This window comes from Rhinolophus ferrumequinum, assembly GCF_004115265.2.
Source record: "Rhinolophus ferrumequinum isolate MPI-CBG mRhiFer1 chromosome 15 unlocalized genomic scaffold, mRhiFer1_v1.p scaffold_54_arrow_ctg1_1, whole genome shotgun sequence".
In the NCBI taxonomy this organism is placed as follows: Eukaryota; Metazoa; Chordata; class Mammalia; order Chiroptera; family Rhinolophidae; genus Rhinolophus; species Rhinolophus ferrumequinum.
The window spans coordinates 1,024,178-1,049,581 of record NW_022680357.1 but is presented as its reverse complement, the minus strand read 5'-3'; the positions used below and the strand labels follow the sequence as shown (position 1 = coordinate 1,049,581).

At 58.6% G+C, this 25,404-nt stretch overlaps 4 protein-coding genes across 6 annotated transcripts; 2 read left to right on the top strand and 2 right to left on the bottom strand.

The window, feature by feature from the left end:
* Positions 1–750: 750 nt before the first annotated feature.
* On the top strand, positions 751–4,018 carry YPEL3 (yippee like 3). Its single transcript, XM_033101908.1, has 6 exons — positions 751–892; positions 1,255–1,304; positions 1,571–1,753; positions 1,857–1,900; positions 2,100–2,208; positions 3,533–4,018. The coding sequence occupies exons 3-6, from the start codon at positions 1,637–1,639 to the stop codon at positions 3,620–3,622; spliced, it is 360 nt and encodes a 119-aa protein (XP_032957799.1). The 5' UTR covers positions 751–892; positions 1,255–1,304; positions 1,571–1,636; the 3' UTR covers positions 3,623–4,018.
* An 82-nt stretch (positions 4,019–4,100) lies between these two features.
* On the top strand, positions 4,101–9,824 carry TBX6 (T-box transcription factor 6). Its single transcript, XM_033102107.1, has 10 exons — positions 4,101–4,112; positions 4,231–4,385; positions 5,550–5,701; positions 5,785–6,010; positions 6,918–7,185; positions 7,267–7,413; positions 7,491–7,561; positions 8,793–8,866; positions 8,965–9,148; positions 9,231–9,824. Exons 1-10 carry the CDS (start codon positions 4,101–4,103, stop codon positions 9,439–9,441), a joined length of 1,500 nt encoding a protein of 499 aa, XP_032957998.1. The 3' UTR covers positions 9,442–9,824.
* A 406-nt stretch (positions 9,825–10,230) lies between these two features.
* On the bottom strand, positions 10,231–17,814 carry PPP4C (protein phosphatase 4 catalytic subunit). The gene is made up of 9 exons (XM_033101863.1): positions 17,705–17,814; positions 17,331–17,492; positions 13,489–13,540; positions 12,947–12,997; positions 12,648–12,749; positions 11,889–12,062; positions 11,680–11,806; positions 10,747–10,936; positions 10,231–10,670 (listed from the first exon to the last, which is right to left on the bottom strand). The coding sequence occupies exons 2-9, from the start codon at positions 17,426–17,428 to the stop codon at positions 10,541–10,543; spliced, it is 924 nt and encodes a 307-aa protein (XP_032957754.1). The 5' UTR covers positions 17,429–17,492; positions 17,705–17,814; the 3' UTR covers positions 10,231–10,540.
* Positions 17,815–19,970: 2,156 nt separating this feature from the next.
* On the bottom strand, positions 19,971–25,189 carry ALDOA (aldolase, fructose-bisphosphate A). Of its 3 annotated transcripts, none has more exons than XM_033101691.1 (9): positions 25,171–25,189; positions 22,416–22,542; positions 22,118–22,329; positions 21,624–21,678; positions 21,368–21,528; positions 20,933–21,016; positions 20,659–20,833; positions 20,362–20,561; positions 19,971–20,273 (listed from the first exon to the last, which is right to left on the bottom strand). In XM_033101691.1, exons 2-9 carry the CDS (start codon positions 22,525–22,527, stop codon positions 20,178–20,180), a joined length of 1,095 nt encoding a protein of 364 aa, XP_032957582.1. In that variant the 5' UTR covers positions 22,528–22,542; positions 25,171–25,189; the 3' UTR covers positions 19,971–20,177. The 3 variants fall into 3 exon arrangements, with proteins under 3 accessions (XP_032957582.1, XP_032957581.1, XP_032957580.1); XM_033101690.1 differs by lacking the exon at positions 25,171–25,189 and adding an exon at positions 24,878–25,032; XM_033101689.1 differs by lacking the exon at positions 25,171–25,189 and adding an exon at positions 23,865–24,028.
* Between the last annotated feature and the right edge of the window lie 215 nt (positions 25,190–25,404).

The window sequence follows — 25,404 nt, the reverse complement described above, 5'->3', positions numbered from 1 at the left end:
TAGGCCGGGCTGGGTACCTGGGGCTACCGCAGGGAACCAGCCGAGTTCAGTACGGCAGACACGCGTTGGAACAGACATTCCAAGGTGAGAAAGGGAAAAGAGGGGACGTCCAGGCAGGCACCTACTCGGCCTGCGGGGGCAGAGGCATCCGAGGAGGGGATGCTCCGCTCTAGGGACAGGCTCGTTCCCGGGCTCTGGCTCCCGGAAGTCTACACCGATGGACCCCTTTAGCTCTTCCATCCCAAGAGCCTGTCCCTGCTGCCGCGGCAAACGCCGTGGAGTCAGACCCAAGTGAGCATTGCAGCTTCGCCTCCTACCGACTGGGGAACCGCGAGGGAGCTGCCAGCCCTCTTTGGACCTGAGTTCCGGGGAAAACGGGAACAATAGCAGAAGCTGCCTGCTAGGATTGGCGCGGGGGTCAAGAGAGCGGGGCAGGGTGGTAGGTGCACAGATGATCGTGACTCATATCCCGAGGGCGTGCATCCGGACGCCGTCCCCCTCCGAACCCCACGCTAGGTCAGTGGTACCTCTGATCCTTGCCCCTTCAAGGACCGCGGGAGGCCACAGGGGCGGCTGACTGGGTTGCGAGCTGCAGCCGCATTTCCGGCTGGCCTGAGCGGGGAGCAGGGGGAAGGGCAGCCCAGGCCTGCGCTGGCCGCTGTGTGACGCGCCCCCTCATTTGCATGCTGCGCGCCGATTGGCCACGGCGACCGCCGGGACCAGGGGCCGGTCCCCTCCCCCGCCCGTCGCAGCGGCGGCAGCAGCTGGTCTCGGTGTAAACAAGTCGCGGCGGCTGCGAACCCGGGCCGGGGGGGACGGCGCCCACCAGGAGCGCCCCCCATTCCCAGGCCAGGCCACCCCGGCGGACTGGGCCCCCGAGCGCCCAGGCGAGGTGAGGCCCGCATGGTCAGGGCTGCGCGTCGCCCCGCGCCCCCGCCCCGCCAGCGAGGACTGCCCCCTTCCCCCGGCGCCCGTCCCCCATCCCGCGCCCCAGGTGAGCCCCGGGGTCTCAGGTAAGGCTCCGCGATGCAGGTAAGAGTCTCTTGGCATAGATGTGGCCTCAGCGTCCCCAGGTAAGAGCCCCTCCCCTCCTAGGGGACCCTCCACCTTCATTGAAACCTCCAGCCTTCTCCACGTGAGGGACCCTCGCCCCAGGTGGACTCCCTGTACGTTAAGGGAAGTCGCCCCCGACCCTCCCCACCCACCGCGTTCAGAGGAACAAATTCCTAACTCCTCCATGCTCCCCCTAAACAGAGCACTGACAGCTCATCCACGCTAAAGCCCCTTCCAGCTTCAATTGCCAGGTCAGCACGGGTGAGGCGGAAAGCGGGTGGGTGACTCATCTTGGGCTCCTCCTAGCCTCAGTTTCCCCACCTGATACAACTTGAGGCCTCTTCAGTGACTCAAAACTGAGACATCTCTGGCCCCTGGAGAGGCTGCTGGCTCTGGGGAGAGGAGACAGTAGCCAAGTGTGACAGAGTCCCCGTGGCCCTGGGTGTGCCTGCGTGTGTGTGTCTGTGTGTGTGTGGGGAGGGGGGCCGGCTTCTTACAGTCCACTCCCTCTTCGCAGGCACTGGGCTCCCTCTGCTCCCCGTGGGCCGCTCCCCGCGTGGGGCCACTGCCCCCGGCCCCCGCCATGGTGCGGATTTCAAAGCCCAAGACGTTTCAGGCCTACTTGGATGATTGTCACCGGAGGTATAGCTGTGCCCACTGCCGTGCTCACCTGGCCAACCACGACGACCTCATCTCCAAGGTAACCAGGTCACAGTTGGAGCTGGAATAGAAGGCTAGAGGGGTTTCTTGGCAGCTCCCCACCCGTAGCCCTGACCCCCTCCTCTCTCCCTCCCACTCTTTAGTCCTTCCAGGGAAGCCAGGGGCGTGCCTACCTCTTCAACTCTGTGTGAGTATTTGGCCTCCCTTGTTTCTGTCCCTGACCTCTGTTGTGACCTGTGACTGCTGGCATCACGCTGAGACTCCCAGCAAAATGTTATGATGGCCCTTCGCTTGGATGCGAAGGACAAACACAGTTGGATGCAAGCTAGAGGGGGGGCTCTGTGATGGCGGGACCCTCCCTGGGACTGCCCCCCATGTCCCCACAGGGTGAACGTGGGCTGCGGGCCAGCCGAGGAACGGGTGCTGTTGACAGGTCTTCATGCTGTCGCTGATATCCACTGCGAGAACTGCAAGACCACTCTGGGCTGGAAATATGTGAGTCAGTGACCTCTGACCCCAGGCTAGCCTTTGACCTGACCTCCCATCACGAGCAGCCATCTGGCCATCGTTCAGAGGGTATCGGCCCCGCTCACACGAGTCAGACTGTCTTTTCATCCCCTGCGCATGTTCTCTTTTCTCACATCCTGCAAGAGTTTTTAGAATTTTTCTCTTAACCCCTCCCTTTCTTCACTGGCACAGCATCCCCCTTTTTGACATGAGGATTTAATCCGAATTCCCTTTTATTCTATGCTGAGTGCCATGCAGTTATATGCTTGGCATATAGTATCTCATTCAATCATTACAGCAACCCTGTAGGTAGAGTCTATTATCATCTCCACTTTACAGAAGACGAAAGGAAGGCCCAGAGATGTTTTTAGGTCCCTTGTCCAAGGTCACACCACCAGCTGGTAAGTAACAGAATAGGGATCAGAATCCTACTTTTGTTTTGTTGTTTGAACTCCAAACTCTGGACCCCAGCTTCTAGTCAGAGGATCAGAGAAGTTGCCCAAGACCCCACAGCAAAGTGGATGGAGCTTGGGTCCATGTGCCTGCTTTTCCACTGCCTCCATGACCACGGTTGCTGTCCCGAGTCTGATTTCACTACTCCGAGCCTCATTTCCTTATCTGGCAGTGGAGGATAAGGAAAGCCTTCCCCTGGCACCCAAGATTGTTACTGGGATTAGATTAGATGTAGCAAAAGATATTCTTGGGAGACTGCAGGCCCTTGGAGCTGTGGATGCCCTAGGCAGAGGCAGGCGACAGCCCTGACCTGACTTCACCCCTGACCCTGTCACACGCGTGCTTTGTGTCTCTGGACAGGTGGTTTGGCCCTTTTGGATCTCTGTGAAACAAAGAGGTGGCCTAATTTAGAGGTCAAAAACGCAAGTGCTTGCAGAGCCAAGCAAATCCTGTGGATCCCGGGGCAAGGGAAGGGGCAGTCTGGCACCCTGGAGTGAGCGTGGGCTGCGTATGTTTTAGTATTTCAAAGTTATTTGTATTCATCTCTGCTGGCCAAACAAAACACAACGTGTAGGCCAAAACTGGCCCTCGGACTACAAATTTGTAATCCCTGAATCTTTTAGAAACTTCCATATTCTCATTGTTGGAGTCAACATGAGTTTAAAAGTACCCATGATTCAGAGAGCTCCGTCTATCCCGTTAGTGAGAAATTTGGCCCTGCCACTTACCCGCTCTGTGTCTGTGGGCAGTGGCTTGGTTTCTCATAGCTGAAGTGGGGCCAGTCATATCCACGCTTCAGCCCCTATCCCTATTGATAAGGCCCTTGCTCCAGGGATGACGGCCTCTCCCCTCCTTTCAGGAACAGGCTTTCGAGAGCAGCCAGAAGTACAAAGAGGGGAAGTACATCATTGAGCTCAACCACATGATCAAAGACAACGGCTGGGACTGACCCCTGTTCTTGCCACATGTGGCTCCAGCCCGGCCTGGCCGCCAGGGGGCGCCACTGGCTTCCCTCCGCCCAAAGGGAGCTCTGGACCCTCAGAGCCCCTGCAGAGGAAGGATCCAGCTCCTGTACATATATTTTATTGCATGCACTGTGACCTTGGGGGGAGATCAGAAGGTGGACGACACCCCCGCACCTCCCTGCGATCTGGCTGGCTTGGATCTCATTTTTAACCTCTTCCTGTCCCGCCTACCCTATAGATATGGCCTGTGTGCTGCGCTCTTAGCCCCAGGGCACCGTCTGCCCTGTGAACTCCTCCCACCGGGCCCCTCGTACAGCACGCGTGTCTGCTCCCCTTGTTCTGTAGCGTTTGTACATAATAAAACAATGGAGTGGAGACAGCCCCAGGCTCATGTGGAATCGGGAAGTGGGGACTCAAATGCACATTTCCTGCCTCTACAGACCTGTTCGCTTCTGAGCCCCAATGCGACAGCGGGTAGGCACAACGATCAAAGATGGGGGAGCCTGCGCTCCTCGGGCCTGGCTTCAGCCGTCTCTAGAACCCAAGACAGGTCTCACTGCCCGTGATTCCCCAGCCCACTCTGGCTCCTTAGGCCTTGACCTCGGCCAATGTGCGTCTTCTCGGCCTTAGCGGTTTGCCGCCGCCGGGGGGCAGCTCTCCTGGGAGGCTACCGGCCGGCTGCCCTTCTTGTTCCAACTACAACTTCCAGCGGTCCCAGCGACATCTGTCTGTCTTCTCCGCGCCGAAGTGGGCGCTGGGCCTGCTGGGAAGTGTAGTTCCCAGGGTTCCTCAGCCGGGACCTTCTGGGAAACCCATGAACCCGCGGGTCAGACTGTAGAGCTGTGGGAACCTCTGAACTTTTGAGACTTGGATGAATGTCATGCAGGGTATCATAAGGGGTCTCTGGTCCCGCTCCCCACGTAAGAAAACAGGATATGGTGAGGCCAAAAAGGAACACCGACGGAGCCATAGATAGGGGAGTCATACCACTACATATATTCTCGCTGGCCACTGGGTTGGAGACACACGAAGTAGGATCCACACGATCTGCAATCTGCCGTCCACCTCTCTGCCTGCCAACCAGCCTCACTTGGTAACGGCAACGTGCCTCTCTGCAATCCGCAATCCACAATCCATGCTTGTTAGCTTAGCTACAGCAGTTATATCAGTAGCTAATGGCTAACCGGTAACAGCTGATGGCCGACTAGTCACAGCTGATGACCATCTACGACCCGAGCCAGCACCTTTCCACGTGACGCTGAGAGCGTAGAAACCGCTCTCTGGGACGTTGTCCCTACAATGAGGATGGAGGTTTTTCAGAATGGGAACCAGGAAGGACTCCAGGGTTCAGCCCTCAGCTGCAGACCCCAGTGCCCTGCATAACGATAAGCTCAGGCTGCCTCCCTCCAGCCCAGCTTTTCCCTCCAGTAATGCTTAGTTCCTCTGAAACCCCGTCCTCCGAGTGAAGGGTGTGTGTGTATGTGTGGGGGTGTCGCCTGCCAGAAAAGTCTGGAGCGGCAAGGTCTGCCCCAGGACTCCAGACTCCATCCCAGGATCCAAGCCCCGCCCCTCTGTAGCTTATCCTTAGCCGGGGCTCCCCCCGTGGGAACGGGGACCAGCTGGCCGGAAGCGCCAAACTGCATCCCTGTCCAAGCCCTGGGGATCAATCAGGCCGAGGAGTTAATTATGTAATGAGGGGGCCGGGGGTTGGGGCTAATGAAACCTGGGGGGGAGGGGAGAAGGGGAGGGTACCCAGGTATCCGGCCCCCTCTTGGACCCCTTCAGGCCCCAGGGGTCTCCACCCCAGCCCAACTCCAGGGCCCCAAAGAGGGAGGGGCTGTGATCCTGGGTCTGGAAGGGGCTGAGCTGTGAGCTATAAAGGGGGCATCTCACAACACCGGGGGACTCTAGGCAGCGTGACCTGAGGCCAGACAAGGATTACTCCATGTACCATCCACGGGAGCTGTACCCCTCCCTGGGGACCAGCTACCGCCTTGGGCCCCCCCAGCCAGGGGCTGATTCCAGCTTCCCGCCAGCCCTGGCAGAGGGCTACCGATACCCTGGTGAGCTTTGGGATGAGCTCCAGTGTAGGGACTGGGAAGTGCTGTGAACCTGGGATGCCTCCTCATTCTCTCCCCGTCTCCAGATCTTGACACACCCAAACTGGATTGCTTCCTCTCTGGGATTGAGGCTGCTCCCCGCACCCTGGCCGCTCCGCCACCTCTGCCCCCCGTCCTGGGCACGGAGCCGGCCCCCACAGCTGCAGACGCCCTTCATTCACTCCCTGGAGTCAGCCTGAGCCTGGAGAATCGGGAGCTGTGGAAAGAGTTCAATTCTGTGGGAACCGAGATGATCATCACCAAAGCTGGGAGGTGAGGGGGCTGGGCCAGGCCCCCAGGCCCCAGAGTGCTCCTGGTGGGGGAGGCTCTTGGAAAAGGCAGAGTTCCTGGTGCTGGGGCTAGGTTTGGGGGCTTGTAGGGGGCGGCAATAGCTCTGCCTAAGTTCAGAGTGTGATTGTGGCCTGGTTCAGGGGTTACTCAGTGACTGGATCAGGGGTCGTGCTGGGGCAGGGTCATAAGTCAGTCTGGCCAGGGTCAGAGAGTCTGGATGGGTTATAGGTTAGTATGTGGCCAGAGCAACAGGTCAGTCTGTGCCTGGAGCTGGGGTTCAGACCATGAGAAGTGTCAAGGGCCAGCCAGGGACCATCAGGGACAGCTGGCTAGGATCCGGATTAGGGTTAGGGTTTGTCAGTACGCGACCAGGGCCCCGGTCACCTTGCAGGCAGGGATATAGTCAGTGTGTGGGCTCGAGTGGGGTTTTATCGAAGCCAGGAGCTTAGGGGTCTTCTGCCCCACTGAAGGCAGGGCTTTTTTTTTTTTTTTCCCTGAAGCAAGTTTGTCCAGCAGTTATAGATTCTGGTGCTGGAGATCAGGTGAAGAGACCAGGGTGGAGAGCAAAGAGGCTCCTGGCAAGATTTCCGGGAGAAAAGTGTGTCGCCCCTGTTTCTGCACATGGATTTTGAGGGGCCAGGCTTCAGGAGTCCGAGCTCCGCTGCAACCTGCTGTGTGACCCTGGTCAGATCACCTAACTTGTCTGTGCTGTTTCCTACCTGTAAAAAGGACAAAAACAAGCTTCCAGACCCTGCCCTCCGTTCTAACTCCACCTCGAATGTTCTCCGACAGAACTCTGTGAGCTGGTGTCTCTGCCCGCTTGCCGGTGCTGTGCCCGCCTCTGGCCGGTGGGTAGCTTCAGGCCTCTCTCATCCTCTCTCCCATCCAGGCGCATGTTCCCTGCTTGCCGAGTGTCTGTCACCGGTCTGGACCCCGAGGCCCGTTACCTGTTCCTTCTGGATGTCGTGCCAGTGGACGGGGCTCGCTACCGCTGGCAGGGCAGGCGCTGGGAGCCCAGTGGCAAGGCAGAGCCCCGCCTCCCTGACCGGGTCTACATTCACCCCGACTCCCCTGCCACCGGTGCCCACTGGATGCGGCAACCTGTGTCTTTCCATCGTGTCAAGCTCACCAATAGTACACTGGACCCCCATGGCCACGTGAGGCCCAGGCTGGGACCCCGGGATGGGGGTGTGAGTGGGGCGCAGGGCTGGGGGTCACTCCTGTTTCTTGCCTCCCAGCTCATCTTGCACTCCATGCACAAGTATCAGCCCCGGATCCACCTGGTACGGGCCGCCCAGCTTTGCAGCCAACACTGGGGAGGCGTCGCCTCCTTCCGCTTCCCTGAGACCACATTCATCTCCGTGACAGCTTACCAGAACCCACGGGTGAGTGACCCTGCTTGAGGGGGTGGTGGCACCCTGCCCAGACTACAGGAGCTTTGACTGTGGATGTGTGCCCCCAGATCACACAACTGAAGATTGCCGCCAACCCCTTTGCCAAGGGTTTCCGGGAGAATGGCAGAAACTGTAAGAGGTGGGCACCGTTCATTCTCACTCGTTCACTGAACAAATGTTTCTTAATCACCCACTGTGCGCCAGCACCATGCTGGATGCCAGGAACCTCACGGTAAGTAAAAACACTGACTCGACAAATCCTTTTGTCGCACCTGCTTGTGTGCCAGGCACAGTTCTAGGCACTGGAGATGAACAAGCCAAAGCCCTGCCCTCAGGGAACTGACACTCTGGTGGCCAGAGCAGACAACTAAATGAGAGAAATGATGTCTGTGAGGGATGAGGTCTAAAGGTAAAAGGAAAGAAGGAAGGAGAAGGAAGGAAGGAAGGAAGGAAGGAAGGAAGGAAGGAAGGAAGGAAGGAAGGAAGGAAGGAAGGAAGGAGAAGGAAGGAGAAGGAAGGAAAGAAGGAAGGAGAAGGAAGGAAGGAAAGAAGGAAGGACTGGAGTGAGGTATTTATTAGTTAAGAGGCCTGGAAAGGCCTCAATGCGAAGAGACGTTTGAGAAAAGCCCTGAAGGAATTGTAGGAGGGAGCCATGTGGCTATCTGGGAACAGCATGCCAGGGAGTGGGATCAGCGTGTGTGAGGGCCCTGAGGTGGGAACACGCCTCTGGAGTGTGGCTGGAGGGCAGTGAGAGAGGTGATGGGCAGCCAGACAGATTATGCTGGACAGCAAAGCTTTCGTTAGGCCTTTGGCTTCTATTCTGAGTACAGCTCTCAGAGCTGGCCCTCGCCCTTAAGGTAGAAGAGACAGACGTGACTCAAAGGATCACCCTAACAAATGTGACCGTGTAACTTGACAAATGTTATCAGGGAGGGTGTGTGGGGCTGTGGGAGATCGGACGGTTTCCTTGAGGAAGTTATGCCTGAGCTGAGACAAGAAGGATGAGTTAACCAGGTGACGGGGGCAAACAGAGTACAAAGGCCACTAGCGAGTGGAGACGGCCAGAGCGAGCAAGGTGGGATGAGCCTGGTGGTTTGGGAAGAAGTTTCTATGGGTTTGAAATGCAACAGGAAACCACTAGAAAGTTTTCTGGGGCAAATAAATCCCAGCTCTGCTGCTCCAGTCTTGTATGTAATGATCTGGCTTTCAGTTCCTTCATCTATAAAATGGGTATAATAATGACACCTACCTGAAAGGGTCCCTGGGAGGGTGCGTGCCTGGCCCCTGGTAAGTGCTATCACCACCACCACCACCACCACCACCACCACCACCACCACCACCACCACCATCACCACCATCATATTCCCCAGGGAGCGAGACGCCCGTGTGAAGAGGAAGCTTCGGGGCCCAGAGCCAGTAGCCACAGAGGCCTATGGGAGTGGAGGTGAGTGTAGCCCCAGTGGTGATGGGGCCAGGCCTGGGGGGCTGGTTCTCCTTAGCCAGTTCCTTAGTCCTTAGCCAGCCTCTCTTCTGCTTCCCCAGAGGCCCCAGGTGGTCCCTGCGACTCCACACTGGGTGGGGACGTTCGTGAATCAGATCCAGAACAGGCCCCGGCGCCCCGGGAAGCTGCCCCGGTCCCAGCACCTCCCTGTGGTGGGCCCAGTGCGGAGGCATACCTTCTGCACCCTGCAGCTTTCCATGGGGCCCCTAGTCACCTTCCAACCAGGTGAGTAGGACGAGGGCACTGGGCTGGGCTAGTCCAGGTGTGGAGAACCCTGCTCCTGTTCTGACCCCTTTCTCCACCTCAGGAACCCCAGCTTCCCTGAGGCTCCAGACTCTGGGCGCCCGGCCCCCTACTCAGCTGCTTTCCTGGAACTACAGTCCGGGCCGGGGGGCTCAGGGTACCCAGCTGCACCCCCAGCACCCTTTGCCTCGCACTTCCTCCAAGGGGGCCCCTTCGCCCTTCCCTACCCCGGGCCTGGGGCCTACCTGGATGTGGGCTCCAAACCAATGTACTGACCATTGCTGGGCCCCGCTGCCTCTCCTCCTCGCCTGGTGCTCCATCACAAATTTCCAGTTCCCTTCCCCCAGGCCTGTAGCCCCCTCACTTCCACTGGCCCCATCCCCCACACCAAATGGCTGCCTTGGGCCTCTCCCACCCCACTTCACACTTTGATTTCACTCCCACCCCCTCTGGCTTCAAAGCTGTGGCTAAGCTGCTGGAGTCCAGCTGGGGCCAGCTTCCCCTTCCCAGCTCTCACCTCGGTGTGAATGGAGGGAGGCCCTGCCTGGCCAAATGGGGCCTGGGACCAGCACTGCCCACTCCGGGGCCTTACCCTCACCCCAGTGGGAGCCACACCAGCCTGTTCTCAGGACCAGAGTATTTTTGTTAATAAAACTCAAAAGCCATCAGTGCTCTGGAAACATTGGGAGAATGGTGTTTGGTCCTGGGAGATTCTGGGTGAGCACAGGTTTTGTGACTGAGACTGGCTCTTTCCTGCCGCTTGGCTTCGTACACACGTAAACCCACCTGTTCTGGGCCTGCTTCCTCTTCAGGAAAATGGGGAATCAACGTCCTGACGCTTACTGTTTTGAGAATGAAACAGGGCTGCCTCTGAGAACCCAGGCCTCTACGGGGCACGCAGGAAGAGGGGTAGTTGTCGGCGGCTGGGGACCAGGAGCCTCTCCTCTTCCTGGTGGGATCGGGGCTCTGGGCCAGTGAAGCCTGTAACGTCCACCCCAGGCCCCAGGCCGGCGTCACTGCTCATCCCCAGTCAAATCTGACACAGAGCCAACAACCATTTTTTTTTCTTTTATTAGAATGTTTTTGTTTTTTTCTCAAAATTTTTATCTAAAAACAAAACAAAACAAAAAAAAAGGAAAAAAGAAAAACAAAAAAGTTATTGGAAACTTCATGGTTGAAGTGGGGAGAAAGGAGAGGAGGAGCACGGAGCCGAGGCTCTGAGCCTCTCCAGAGAAAAGTCCTCACCCTTGAAGTGCCCTCGCTGGGGGGACAGCAGAGCTGGGGACAGCCCCCCACGCCTAGCCTGTCTGGAGAAGAGGGCAGTCACAGTGGTCCAAGGGCCCGAGGGGCTGGAGGGGACAGGCGCCGACGGCGTCACAGGAAGTAGTCGGCCACGGGCTTCTTGGAGGGGATGCCCCGTGTCTCTTGGGGAGCGGCCTCGAAGATGATAAAATCTTTCTGGAGATGCTCGTCTAGCTCCAAGATTGCAGCCACATTCCCGCAGCTGGAGGGCGGAGGGCGGCAGTGAGTGTGTGGGCCCAGCCCCCACCCCACCCTGCCCCCTGGCCCGGGCAGCTCACCGGTAGCAGTAGTTGGGTGCTGACCACACAGTGAGCACTGTCTCATTGAAGTGCCACTTGTAACCTTCCATCACCAGCTGGTGGGCACGGCAGATCATGTCAATGTCGTTGGCAGCGTTGAACTGGGCCACCACGTCACTGCCAAACAGGTAGCCAGCCCCACGGGGGCTCACACCCCAGCCGGTCGTGTCTGAGGCAGAGGGAGGGGTGGGGAGCGGGTGTCCTCAAAGGAGAATAGCCGGGCCCCCTCCCCCAATCGGGCCTGTGGGGCAAGAGCACAAGGCCTGAATGTGTTCTGGGGGTCCTGGCGGCGGTACAGCAAATGCTGACGCAGACGAGCTCCAAAGACAAGACTTTCCTGTGAGCTGGAACCGCCTCATACCCAGAGTGACCGTGTAACAGGTACACACGTAAGCACAAGAACCATGTGGGTGGGTACAGCAGGTGTGAACATGGGTTGTCACACTGCTGCTCTAGCAGCGGTAACGGGACAGTCAGGCACATGGATGCCTGGCAGGAAGGCGGAGGCCGTGCGCTGCAGCGGAAGGAGCCGGGCTGGTACATAGGAGACCTGGCTTTCAGTCTCAGCTCTGCTGTGTGCTGGCTGGGGACCCCCACGATGACGGTTTCTCAGGCACCTGACCTCTGCAGAAGCCCCTTCACGTTCAGGGAGCCGTTGCTTTTGTCCTAAACAAGCCTCTGATATACGAGCCCCGATTCCCTCTCTGAGCGCAAAGCCCCCAGCTCCCCTCGCTCCTGATCAAGGGTGCAGGGGGTCTACAGGTCAAGCTCAGATGTCAGTGAAGACCAGCCCGCTCTGCTCTTCCCCCAACTCAACCAGCCTGACTCTCCCTTCATGGCACTTGCTTTAACCAGAGGACCCCGTGAGTCTCTTGCTGCTCGGCTGCCCGCGCCCCCCCTGCCCGCCCTCACCTTCAGGGTCGGACCAGAGCAGGTCACACATGGGCCCGTCATGAGGCACCTCTTGCTTCCGGTCAATTGTCCGGATCTGGTCCAGGGTCTGGATGGAGGGGGAGAGGCCGCCATGCACGCAGAAGATCTACAGGGAAGAGCAAGGAGGGGAGGGGGCTGAGCCGCAGCCCCCCCACGCCCCCAAGCCCCGTGGAGCCGGGCCGGCGCACCTTGCCGTCGATGATGGCCGACAGGCTGAGGTAGTCAAAGATCTCGGTGCAGTAGCGCCACACGGTCACCGAGCCATACTTGCGCAGGCACTCGTCGTAGAAGCCGTAGACCTGGGTGATCTGGCGGCTCTCGTGGTTGCCTCGGATCAGGGTGATTCGGTCAGGATAGCGGACCTGCAGGGAACCACGCAGGGCGGCGATCAAGGTTCTGCCCCCCTCCTCGACCTCCTCACACCTGCCGGGCCCATTCCGTCCTTGTCACCACCCCCGGCCCAGATTCTCACCAGTCACCTCTTGCCTGAACGCACCCCAGCTCCAAAGGCCCCAGCCCCTCCTCCGCAGGACACAAAGCTGACCCCCGACCCCCATCAACTACACACCCAATGGCTCCTCTTTCACCTGCCAGGTAGAGACCGGTCCTTAAGAGGACATTCACAGCACTGTACCCTGGCCCCGGACACCTGTCTCCCACCAGTGGCCACTGCATCCAGCTGAACTCAGCTCCCTGCCACTTCTGGAACACAGCAGACCTCCACTGCTTCCCCTACGAAGCCACCCATCTAACCTCATCCTTCAGGGACCCAGTCAAGTACTCCCAAGCCGAGGAAGCTTCTCTGACCACCCCGCCCAGCAGAACCTGCCAGCACCACCAGCACAGCTCAGAGCTGGGGGTGGGTGGAGTGGGACAGGCTGGCAGAGACGATGCCCACAGGTGAGGCCTGCGGGGGCCCAGGGACTCCACACGCCAGTGGTCCCCACCTTAAGTGCCAGCAGCAGCAGGAACGTTTCAACGCTGTAGAAACCACGGTCCACAAAGTCCCCCATGAAGAGGTAGTTGGTCTCAGGGACATCGCCACCCACCTACGGAGAGGGAGAAACATTCTGCGTCGTCCTCAGGTGTCCTCTAGCCACCGGGGTAGGTCATTTCCAGTCACACTGAAGCGCTTCTTTCCAAGGGCCCCCCTAACCAGAGGCCTCTTGCTCCCCCACTCCACTCACCAGGCGCAAAGCTTCCCCGTGTCCCCGGGTCACCCCCGCCCTGTGCTCCCCACACTCACTCTGAACAGCTCCTTCAGATCGTAGAACTGTCCATGGATGTCGCCGCACACCTGGGCAGTGAGAAGGTGGGTGGGAACTCACAGTCCGAAGGCCTCTGCTCCCAGGGGCTATCTTGAAATCACCCACTGCTTTAGTAGATCCTTACCATGCTCCTCGGGGCCCCAAATCTCTCCCACCCCGAGTTAGCCTGGCCTGGAGTCCACCTCCATCCCACACAGAGTGCCAACTGTTCTGGGGGCGGCAAGAGCTAGACCTGCAGCTCCTGGAGGACCTGACCCCCTCCTCACCCTACTCCCCTCAAGGTATCTGGAATAAAGTTACTAATAACACACAACACATAGAAACACGGGGAGAATCACTCACCAAATTAAGAGTCCTTCTGCCCTGGTCAAGTGTATCCCTCCAACAAATCAAAAGACCCTTCCCATGACATCCATTTCTTATAGTGAGACTCCCTTGAAGATGGGGCTCCCCAGGATGAGGGGCAGATCTCTGGAGCCCAAAGACCAAGCCAGGCTCTGGAGGGACAAGGGCTACTCACTGTGACTGGCGAGTCCACCCTCTGTACGTTGCTCTCCTCTACCAAGATCTCTCTGGAGAAAAGACGACCAGGGTCACCACAGCCAGGCCAGCCCAACCCAATTCCTGACCTTTTTTGGGGGGTGGGGTGCAAGGGGGGAAATAGGAGGTGGTCCTTGAACCTCTAGTGGGTAGGAGTGAGGTGTGCAATCTCCCCAGGAAAGAGACTGACCACTGCTGGACACCCTTGCTGGCTCCCGGCTGCCAACAGGCCACAGGTCAAGCTCTTGTTCCGGTTTTCAAAGCCCTTCCAGGCAGGCTGTGACTTTCCCAGTCCTGACCCTCCCCGCCGCTCCCTTTCACACATCCAGCACCCCAAGAAACAGATCTCCTCCCCACCACAGAGCCCTCTACTCCCGCGGCGCCCCCCACCTGGCGCTCCGAGCCTGTGCCCCGGGCAGAGCTCAGAGGCCCTCTGCCCGTCACAGGGGCCTTCGCCCAGGCACAGCCCGGTGCCCTGGGGAGGCCGGCTCCAGTGTGATCTTCCAAGTGATATGTCGTTGCTTTTTCATTATTTAGATGAAGGGACGACTTTGTTCTTTCACCCCTCCTTGCAGTGGTCTCCTTCCACTTGAGTGGACATGTCAGGTGGACAGGCACCCAATTGAAGGAGCACCCTGCTACCAGGTTTCCTCCTGGTGACAGCTGCAGAGGTGAGCGTTCCAGTTCTCACCTTGCGCCATGACTGCAGGAAGAGCGTTGCGTGGAGGACGCAACACAATCAAATCACCACCTTCAAAGGTGGTTTCCCTGCTCGAACGAATGGCCGCAGTCACCCCTGCGGGACTGCAACCAAGGCAGCGGGCTCCCGGGTCTGGCTTTTCTCAAGCTCCTGCTCAGCCTGCCCTCTTCCTGCCAGTCTCTTCCCACCAGACTGGGGCTCCCCGAGCTCCTCAGGCTTCCCTGGAGGTCCTTCGGGGTGCTGTGCACGACACAGGCAGCTCCTGGAGGTGTGCCCTGGCTTTCTGGGGATGGGAGGAGGCGCTGGCTGTGATCCCGGGGGCCCTGCAGCTACCAGGCTCTCCCACCTGTACTGCCCCTGTGCTCAATCAACATCCTTCCACATCAAGCGCTTACAATGACCTTTGCGACTGACTCGGGGAGGTTCTTTTCATCCTCGTCTGACAGGTAAAAAAACCAAGGCTTAGAGAAAAAAGGGGCAGGGGCAAGGTCACAAAACTGGAGAGAGCCTGAGCTGGAACCCAGGAGCCCAACTCTCTGAGAATTTCTGCCAGATTGTGGGTCAAAACCCAGCCTCGGAGTTAGCAGCACCCCAGCAAGGTCCGGCAACAAGGCCCAGCTTCCCATCCCAGCCCTGACGCTTGCAGCACACCACCCGCCCTCTCAGGGTTCACATTTGCTCACCTTTCCTCCCACAACTAACACTGCCTTTTGTACGTGCTCATCAAAGTGCCTGGGCCTGTCCTCAGATTTGCAGAATCTCGTTTGAGAATCCTAAGGATTTCAAAGACTTGCAGAGGTAAAGGGACTTGACCAGGGTCCTACGATTTACAGGTGACAAAGCTGGGATTCGCACTGAAGACCCCCCGATTCAAAACCCTCTGCTCTTCGAATATGCTGACTTTTTTTTTAAGGAGGACGCAGCTCACAGTGGCCCATGCGGGGCTTGAACCGGCAACCTTGGTGTTACCAACACCATGCTCTCACCAGCTGAGCTAACTGGCCGCCCCTATGCTCACTTTTAGCAGGACCAAGTTCAGCTCGCACACGTCAGGCCGCTGTAAACCCACAGGCTTGAGTCTACACACCCTCGGAGCGAGCCGAAGCTCTCGACACTGCCGGCATGGGCACCGGGCGGGTCCCTAGGTGCTAGAGCCGGCCCTTCCTCAGGCCGTGCCTGGGATGACAGTGGTCAGCTCAGGCCTCAGGCCAGAACCTCCGAGCTCCATCTCAGTTTCAGCTGAGCTGGACCCTCCCACCCCTCAGTTCTCCTCAGCTCCCTGCTGCGTCTCTGACAGCCTGGCTGTTCACAAGCTTAGAGCACAAAGACCTGCCTCCAAAACCCAGCGCCCCTCCAACCAGCTGTGAGGCCTGGGTGAGACGTTAGCTTCCCTGAGGCTCGATTTTCTCTTCTGTGAACTACTCACCCCAGCCCTGCCTATTCCAGTGGGCAAAGAACAGTGAAGACAGTATGTAACTTCTGTTATCCTGGAAACGCCACCATGCTACCCAAGCTATTATCATTACCAAATTAAGGTCCTATGGGGGGAGGTGAGACTTACAGGGTAAAGATTAGTGCCAGGCAGCAATCCTAAAAATGCCAGTCAAGACTGAGGAAGCACGCAAAACATGAAAGAGCTACAGACAAGCATTTAAAAAGGGGCTTTGCCCACTCGCCAAAGCCACGCAGGCCCTCTCTGGCTGCTACGCGTCTGTCTGCGTGGGGCTGAGCCACGCAAAGAGCCTGACGGCCACAAGGTCGGAGCCCAGCTCTGCCACTTTCTCTCTGGGTGACCTCGGCCAAGTCACGAAGCCTCTCGGAGTCATGGAATCCTGTTCTACACAGTGGAGGAGGTAATTCCAACCTCATGAGATGGCTGTGGAAATGGCTATAAATGCTTTGCTAGTACAGCGCCAGGCTAAGAGTGGGCCTGTTGTTCACTCTGCCAGCTCATGCAGGGTCACTCTGCCGGCTCTTCCCCCACAATTCTCCAGCCTGGTGGAAGCCCTTCAAACAGGACCTCAGAGGAGGCAGGTAACTGGTCTCCTCACTGGGGACACGTGACAGCGCCTCCACTCCTACTCTCAGCCTGCTTAGGATGCCTCCCTCCCCGGGCCCGCTGCCATCGCCTGGCCAAATTCTTTTCATCTCCCAAGGCCCCCTTCTCTTAGAAGCCTTCCCGGACCTCTTCAGTCCAATCAGCATTGCCCTGGTCCTACACGGTAACACCACCGAAGGATCGCTGCGCTTACATCGCACCAACGCCTGATGCGAAGCTCCTCCCACACACCAACTTACCGACTTCTCACAACCACCGTACTAAGTCCTATCATCCCCATTTTACAGGTCAAAAAACTGAGATCTCCCGTAGAGCTGGTCAGTGGCCGAGTCCAACCTACAGCCATCATTCACCACGACAACGCCTGGGGCCTCTTAACCACTACATATCCCACTTGCCACCGAACTCGGAGTTGGGCCTGCCTTCCTACGCTGGATTATACTAATACTCTGACTTATCTACTACCGTTTCTTAGGCTCCCACACAGAACATGCGTGATCCAAGTCCACCTTCGTGCATTATGGCCTGAAAAGGGACAGGACACAGAGAACGGGCTTCAAACTCCATCCCTGACTTGCTGGTTGACTCTGAGCCTGGGGCCTCCCCTGTAAAACGGGGACGCCACCACCCATCTTGAAGGGCTGCTGTCCTGTCGGAATTGTGAAGAATTTCACACACCACAGACTCTTGAGCCTTTCTGCCTTTGGACTTCGGTTCTGGCAGACGCTGCCTTTTGTCGTCGTCTTCTTCACGGCCTGCCCCAAAGTTCAGCTCCTCCAAGAAGCGTTCTCTGTACCCCCCCCCCCAACAGATAGGGCTGTTTCCCTGCGCTTCCAAAGAACTTTCTAGAACTCTCTAACTCCACTGAAAACACATCATCGAATACTTTCGGGGTCTTTATCCAGGTCTGTCTCCATCGCCCCCCGACCCCCGCACAGGCAGGTTGCTCCCCGAGGGGAGAAGGTTCCGGGATGGGCCAGGCCCCGAGTGCTCGGCTAGGTCAGCCCCAGGCCGGAACCGTGGGCAGCGGCGGGGCCCCCCGGCCCGGGGCCGGCGGGCTCACCTGGCCTTAGCGCACAAGGCCTTGACTTCGCTCTCCTTGATGAGCTCGCAGCGCCGCAGCTGCTCGATCTGCCGGTCCAGGTCGCTGATCTCCGCCATGGCCCACCCCCCGGCGCGGGTCAGAGCCGGGGCCGCCGCCCCCTCCGCACCGCACAGGGGTCTCCTGGGAAAGGCGAAGACGAGCCCAAATCAGAGTGTCCGTAGGGGGCGCCAGGCGTGGGGGGGCTCAACTCCATCCCGGAGCCGGCTCGGTTCCCCCCCCCCCCCGACCTCCCCTCACATCGCCCCACGGCCCCGGCCGCCCCTGGCTAACTCCCGTCGAACCCCGCGATCCCGCGCTAGGGACGGTGGCCTAGAGGGGTCCCCGACAATTACCGCCGCTGCGACTTCGACTCGGGCTCCCGGGCTCCTCGCCTACCTCCTTCCCTCCGCTTCGGGCCGCTTCTACTTCCGGCCCCGCCGCGGAAGCAAAGGAGGCCACTTCCGCCGTGCACCGGAAGTGGCGTCATACACACCCGTCTCCCCGCCCCCACGCCACGCCCGGAACCCCCGCTCCCAAGCCGGAGGGTGGAAAACGAGCCGCAGGAACCGGATGTCAGCTACGTGCGCGCGGAAGTCGTTGTGGGCGAAGCCCATCGGGGCTGCGAGGGCTGCGCGGGGACCCCGCCAGCTCCTCCGCCATCTGCTAGGGCATCCGCAGCTGAGCTGGGTGGGGGGCTCGCCTGGTCATTTTAGGTGTTTTTTTTTTTAATTTGTTTGAGTTGACTTCCCCCATTAAAATCCCTGAGGGATAGAACTTTGGTTCACACTTGCAGCCCCAGTGCTTGGAACAAGGCCTGGCACGTAGGCATACATGTCAGTATTCGTTCAATGGATGAAGGAACCCCACCCAGCCTACATCTAGTTCCACGACCCCCGAGAAATTTCTGCCATGGGGGACCTCGGAAGTTAGAGGCAGAAAGGAGTCCCCTCCCCCACAGCAAGCCTGTGCCTCCGTCCGCATGACCTCCCTGACCTCCCTGATTCCAGCATGATCCCCTTGACACCCCTCAGTCGGTTTCTGTTGTCTGCCAGTTTTATTCCTTTTTTTTTTAAAAGAGGAAACTGGCTCAGAGAGGGTAAGTCACCTGTTCGTGGTTGCATAGCTAAGTATTTGGGGTTTGAATCAAGGTTGAAAATTGAACCCAGGAAAAGTGGTTTGGTTTCTCGTCCATTTCTCACACCACTATCTGGAGCTTGACTGTGTTTCCCCAAAAATAAGACCTCACCGGAAAATAAGCCCTAGCATGATTTTTCAGGATGACATCTCCTGAACATAAGCCCTAATGCATCTTTTGGAGCAAACCTTAATATAAGACCCGGTCTTATTTTCGGGGAAACACGTGATAACAAGTCCCAAATTCCCCAAACTGGTATTTGAGTTCCCCTGCTTCCCTACTCTTTGGCTGCCAGAGGAAGCCATTGGTCCTTAAGCAAACTTTGTGTCTGAACCTTTGTACACACTACTCCCTTCTGGAATGTCCTTTCCACTATCTCTAATTGACTTCAATTTTTGTTTGCTTTACTTCAGATTTTGAGTCGAGGGTAAGCACAGATATTCGAGCCAAAGTTTGGAGGGAAACTAGGAGATTTGGTTTTGTACGTAGGCAACGTACAGAGAGAAGGACCAAGTTCTTCAACTCCGAGAGGGTACTACGTTAGTCAGTACTATGCAGGTCACTACAGGCATGTAGTAGGTGCGGAGATCAGAAAGGTCAAGACGATTTTTTCTCTCTCTCTAGGAGGGAGCTCAAACAGGAAAGGGCCCGTATCAGGAAATTTGGGAAATGGCAGGACTATGATTAGGATCTTGCCAACAGCTGAGACCTGGTGTATTGACTGCTCCACCCCAGCCTGGGTGACTGGGGAAGGGTTTGAGGTATGGCATGGAGGTGAATGCAGAGCCCTCACTCTGGCTTCGTGGAAGACAGCAGCTCGAGGCTCAGTTCTTAACTTGAAACCTGAACTCCACCATTCTCTGTGTGTGTCTGCATTGTTGAGGGAGTTACTAGAGAGGATTCCAGGTCCTTCGAGGGGTTCCCCAGCCCAAGAAGACTAAGAAGCCAGTTCTCATCCCATTTCCTATGAAGGTGGGAAGCCAGAAGGTTGACGGTGTAAAGAGAGATACATTAATCGTCTCGTCCCACCGAGGAACAGCGCGGTCTCCAGTCGTCTCGGGAGAGTTAACGGCACCTGCGCGTTTAGGACACTTATAACGTTACCTGGCTCATAAACTCAGGAAGTCTTGGCTTTTGTTAGTGGCTGTTAGTCACAGGGGCCTTCTGCACCCGGCGGTTCTGGGCCCAAAAGAGGCTGAGCCTGCAGTCTCCAGCAGTTACGCCCGCATGCCCCTGTATGGGCCTTATCTGATGATGCTGGTCAAAGGGGTTAAGAGCCCTTGGTGGTTGGAAGAACATTTCATTTCACAAGCTCTCCTTGAGGCCGTGGGCAATTATAAAACAAAGCAGGAAGGTCCCACCCCACGCCCTTCACCTTTGTCTTACTCAAGAAGGAAGAACATCAAACAAGGGCTCTTTCTTCTGGGCTCTGCCACCTGCCCAGGCCCACCCCTGGCCCAGAAACTACAGACAGGGACAACAAATTCCCCCTTAAATAGCTGTTTATTGGCAGTGGGTTGGAAAGGGTGATGGAGTTAGCGTACACAGACCACACCACGCACCAGTGTCACAAGGGAGGCCAGGGTGACGCGAAAGAGCAGCCTGGAGCCCCGCATGAGGCCTGCTCTTCAAGGCTGTGGGAGGGGACACGGCCTGGAGTGTTGGGGGGGGCAGCCTTAGAACACCTCCACTTAGTAGGCATGGTTAGAGATGAAGAGGGACTGGCTGGCTGCAGCCCCGGCCTGGCCGCTTGGGGTGTACTTTCCTTGGCAGGCGAGGCTGTTGGCCTAAGGGGGAGAGGAGCCAGAGTGAGAAGGTCTGTTCTCAGGATGCCGCCCGCCCCAGCACTCTGCCCGCCTCCTGCCCCCTCCTCACCAGTGCTCGCTTGACATATTCCTCCTGGGCAGTCTTCAGGTTCTCCTTCTTCCCACCCCAGGCCTTCAGGGCAGAGGCCTGCAGGGCTCTGCCGTAGGAGAAGGTCAGGGCCCACGGCTTCAGCAGGGGGCACTTGTTGATGGCGTTCAGGTTGATGGATGCCTCCTCCTCGCTCTGACCTCCAGATAGGAAGGTGATCCCTGTACAAGGAGGAACACGGGGAGAAGGGTTGTAGTCAGAAACCTTGGGGACAGTTCATGTGTCTCCCAGGGGGCGAGGTGAGGGTACGGGGCTCACCAGGGACAGCCGGGGGCACCGTGCGGCGAAGGGCAGTGACGGTTGCCATGGCGATCTCCTCATTAGAGAATTTCTGGGTGCAGGCATGGCCTGGGGTGACCATGTTGGGCTTCAGCAAAGTGCCTTCCAGGTAGATGTGATGGTCACTCAGAGCCTTGTAGACCGCCGCCAGCACCTAGAGCACCCGAAGTGGGGTCGGGTGACAGGCGTCAGCCCTCGGGCCCCGGCCCAGCTGCCAAGCCCCCCACACTGCCCAGGCAGGCCAGCTACCTACCTTTTCGGTCACATACTGACAGCGTTTCAGGTCGTGGTCCCCATCAGGGAGGATCTCAGGCTCCACAATGGGCACGATACCATTCTGTGGAGTGAGAGACGGTAGCAGTGAGGCCCCCTAACCTGCAGCCCGACCTACAGCTCCCGCAGCCACTGGCCAAAGTCTTATCTCCATGGAGACAGAGGCTCATGGCTTCAGAGCCCTCAAAAGCCCAGCGTGGTAGGGCTGCCGGAGACAGGATGTCAGATCCACCCACACGTGCCCTGTCCCGCCCATCTGCTCACAGAGCCCTTGAGTGTCCTCCATGGGCCCAAGCCTGACACTTGGTGCAGATCCCGAAAGGTTGTATGTCTCCTGGCAGATGGGTGGCAGGCTAGCAGATGGCCTGGAACCCCATGTGGTGGGAGCTGGCCTGTCAGGGAAGTGCAGGCCCACCTGCTGGCAGATGCTGGCATAACGGGCCAGAACGTTGGCGTTTTCCTTGATGGCAAGGGATGAGGGGGTATGTTCCCCAATCTTGAGCACACAACGCCATTTGGCAAAGTCAGCTCCATCCTTCTTGTACTGGGCACAACGTTCAGACAGCCCATCCAGCCCTGAGAAGGGGATGGAGAAGTCAGCATGGCAGGAGGGGCTCCCACACCCACCTGGGTGGGTTGGTCGGTAGGGCAGGGAGACAAACAGTTCTCACCTTGGGTGGTGGTCTCGCCGTTGGTTCCTGCCAGGGGTACCACACCCTTGTCTACCTGTTGGGATGGGGCAACAACAGAAGATGGGAGAAGCCATCTCTAGTACCCTTTTCTCCTCTAGACCCTGCCCTGCCCCCAACCTAATCTCTCGAGTGGCTCCTCCTGGTCTGCAAACGTTTTCATTAGTTACAGTATCTGATCATAGGAGACAGGACAAGGGATGTTATTTGACAGAGAGCCTGGGCTCCTACCACTTCCTAACTCTGCGAACAAAACACTGTGCTGTCTTGAGCTTCTGGTTTTTCCTCTGTACCATGAGCGTAATAGCTTGAAGCTCTTAGAACTGCGAGGATTACAAACGCCAAGCAGGGCCCACGGTTTCTAGCTCTCCTTACACGTGATCTGGGGCAGACGCCGTCCAAGTCGCCCAGCCTATTCCTCTGGATGTCTCCCCCCCAGACCCATCTCGTCTCACCCTGCGGCCCAGCCTCCTCACCTTGATGCCCACGACACCGCCCTTGGATTTGATAACTTGGGGGAAGGGACGCCCATCATCTGTCTTCTGATAGAGGGTCTCGTGGAAGAGGATCACGCCCCCAATGCAGGGATTCACGCGGTCGTCGGCGGTCAGCAGCAACTGGCGGTAGAAGCGCCGGTTCTCCTCGGTGTTCTCAGTGCCGATGGACTGCAGCCGCTTGGCGATGCTCCCTGGAAGGGAGCGTCCCATGGAAGTAAGGGGATCAGCCTGTCACCCCCGACCCTGGGCCCTCCTCCCACTGTGGTCTCGTCCGCACCAGTGGACTCATCTGCAGCCAGGATGCCCTTCCCCGGAGCCACGATGCGATGAGCAATGTCAGACAGCTCCTTCTTCTGCTCCGGGGTCAGCGCTGGGTATTGGTAGGGCATGGTGCCACTCAGTTCCTGGGCAGAGGAGACAGATGGGGGAGGACTGGTCAGCTGGGTCTTCCCGGGCTCTCCCAACGAGCAGGGCCCCTTGCCTGGAGGTCCGGGCAAAGGTTCCCGACCTCCCCTGCCCCAAACCCAGCAGGTTTTGAGGCACTTCCTGTCCCCAGCTCTCCCTTACACCCAACTTCCCTATACTAGACCTGCCTCCTGTACCTTTCCTAACTCTGTTTGTTGCTGGGTGCTGCCCAGCTGAGGGTGGGGTTGCATACTGGCATCTGGGATAAAGGAATAGGCCAGAGCCATGGACAGGTGGCTCATGCAGAAGCTGGACCCTTCTGGCTTGCTCCTTGCCATGGGGTCACCTTGCCTAGAAGCAAAACCGAACCAGAGTAGTTTAGAATTTAGAGGTCATGCCTAAAGCAACAGGCCCAACCTCCACATCTGAAGGGACCCAGAGAAAAGAAAGGTCTGTGCTCCAAGTCACGCAGCAACCCACAGGTCAGATCTGAGATTAGAACCCAGGTCTTCTGACTGCCGTAGGGGTGTTTTCCTTCCAATCCACCCAAGATCCCAGAGCAGGGATGGCCACCAACGCCTCAAGGACATCCCAAGGTCAGGCTTCTCCCTCCCGGGTGGGGGGAGAGCCTTAGGAAAAGGGTGTCAAGGAAACGGTAGAAGATAAAGAGAAGCCCAGAAAAGGGCAGCAGAGGGAGCCCAGCTCCAGGCAGAGGAAAGGGGTGAGGTTTGCCGATCTCACTGCTCCTGAAGGATAAGGGAGTGTGGAGGAGAGGCAAGCGCCCCACCCCGTCCCCTAAAAAATGCTCCTGTCTGCTCACACGGCTGCAGCTGTTCCAGGCTCAGAATCAAGGTCACCCGATAAGGAAAGACAGGGAAAGCGTTAATGGGCACCAGGCGCTGCCAAAGGGGGGGTCCCCTCCTCGCCAGAGGTGCCAGTTTCCCAGGGCAGGGACCAACCACCGGTCTTCTGGAACCCTGAGGTGGTGTATGAGCTGGCCCCCCACCCCTTGCTGCCTCTTGGGATCCCTGCAGAGACAAAGAGGCCGTGATCCTTTAAACCAGGGGTCCCCGCAAGAAAAGGGGAGGGGGGAATGGCCCTGCATCTCCTCCTGCTTCCTCCTCCGCATGACTCAGCGCGCAGAGCGGCCACATTGCGCAGTAAACCGAGGGAGCTCCGGCTGGGGGCTTGTGTGTGGTGATTGGGGGTGGGGGTGCTGGGGCGGGTGGCTGGAGTGGGGAGGGGGCTCTGCACCGGCGCCCGACCCGCCAAGCCCCCTCTCCATGGTTCCTAAGCTTCGCACGTGGCGAAGGGCGCTCACCTGGCGCAGTCGAGGGGCAAGTTTGCCGCGCGAGGCGGTGGAGGGCGGCGGGCTGGCGAGTGGACCGAGGGAGCGAACGCAGCGATCGTCACCAGCACCCTGGTTCTGCGGTGCGTTCCAGAGGAACGCAGCCTATTCAGCTCCCGAGGGGGCGGCCCTGGGGGCGGGCCGGGGGGAGGCGGTGCCCGGCCTTATAAGGACAGCGCTCCACCCTCCGCCGGGTTTTCTCCTTTGCCGGGGCGGGAGGTTGCCCGGCGTCCAATTGCAGGCGAGGAACTGAGGGAACGGCCGCCCCCGAAAGGCGAAGCCCGGAGGCGGCTCTTGGGCGGGGACGCGGCCGCGAGAGCACGAGCCCTTCCCGGAACCCCCCTCGGACGTGACTCGGGCCACATCCCGCGGGTCCCCGGCCCTCCCTCTCCCTTTTCTCCCGCCTGGCGCGCTCCGATGCGCCCTGACTCAGCCAGTTTGGGGCACCGGAGGAGGTGGAAGCGGGGCGGGTGGCGGAGCACGGGAGGACCGAGGCTCAATTTCCCCTCCCCACCCCAGCTTCCGGCCTGCGCTGATGCAGCTTGTCACTTTGTCACTAAATCCAGAGCTCGGGCGTCTGCCGGCCTCGCCCGCAGAGCCTCCTCTTCCTGTGTCACTAGCCCAGGCGTAAGCGGCGGCGCCTAGGGCGGAGAGTGGACGTACGGAGAGCGCAGGGAGGCAGCCGGCCTGGCAGGCGGCAGAGGGCAACGGTTCCGGGGTGCCCCAACCGGGCCTGAAGCCCCGGCCGCCTTGCAAAGCCCGACCACGCAGAAAGTGGCCGCCCACCTCGGCCCTAGCAAGTCTGGGGGCTGCGGTGCCAGAGTCCCTGCGAAACGTCTCCCATGACCTGACCCACTCCAGAATAAAATCCGTCCCGCGCTGCTCAGCCTTCATATATATTCTGAGTCCCTCCATCCTCGGCCTCCCCTCCTAATCCGGACCCCTTCAGCCCAACCCCACCCCAGCTCGGTCCTGATGGTGCCCACCTGCGAGGAGGAGGAGGCCGAAGGAGCGGGCAGAGCCTGGTCAGCAGCGAGTGAGCCAGGCCACACCGGGCTGGGTTATAAGGCAGCTCCCGCCCTCCCCCCAACCAATGTCCCCAACCTTCTCCAGTGACCCCTGCCCTTTCCTTGCCACGGATCCCCTGGAAGGGACCTATATTTAGGGAAACCTGAAGCTCCTGACATTCATGCCAGCGGGGGGCCTAAATAAGGTAGAGGGAGGGAGCTGTGGGCCTGCCCTATTTTGAGGGTGGAGGGAGGGCCCCCTGCCCACTCACCGGTACTTCAGAGGAAATTTCTTCCTTGGAAATCTAGACTGAGGCCCTCAAATGGTCGTCAAGAGAAATAAATCTTTGGACAGGGATCTGTGGAGAGAAGGGGGAGGGAACTCAGCCCTTGTGGCCCTCCCGGCCTGCTCCTCTGAAATTCTCCCCTGGCTGGGCTCTGATGGGGGCTGTTTGAGTCCCTGGAGCCCATTTGTTTGGAGGGAAAGCAGATGTAGGCATACACTC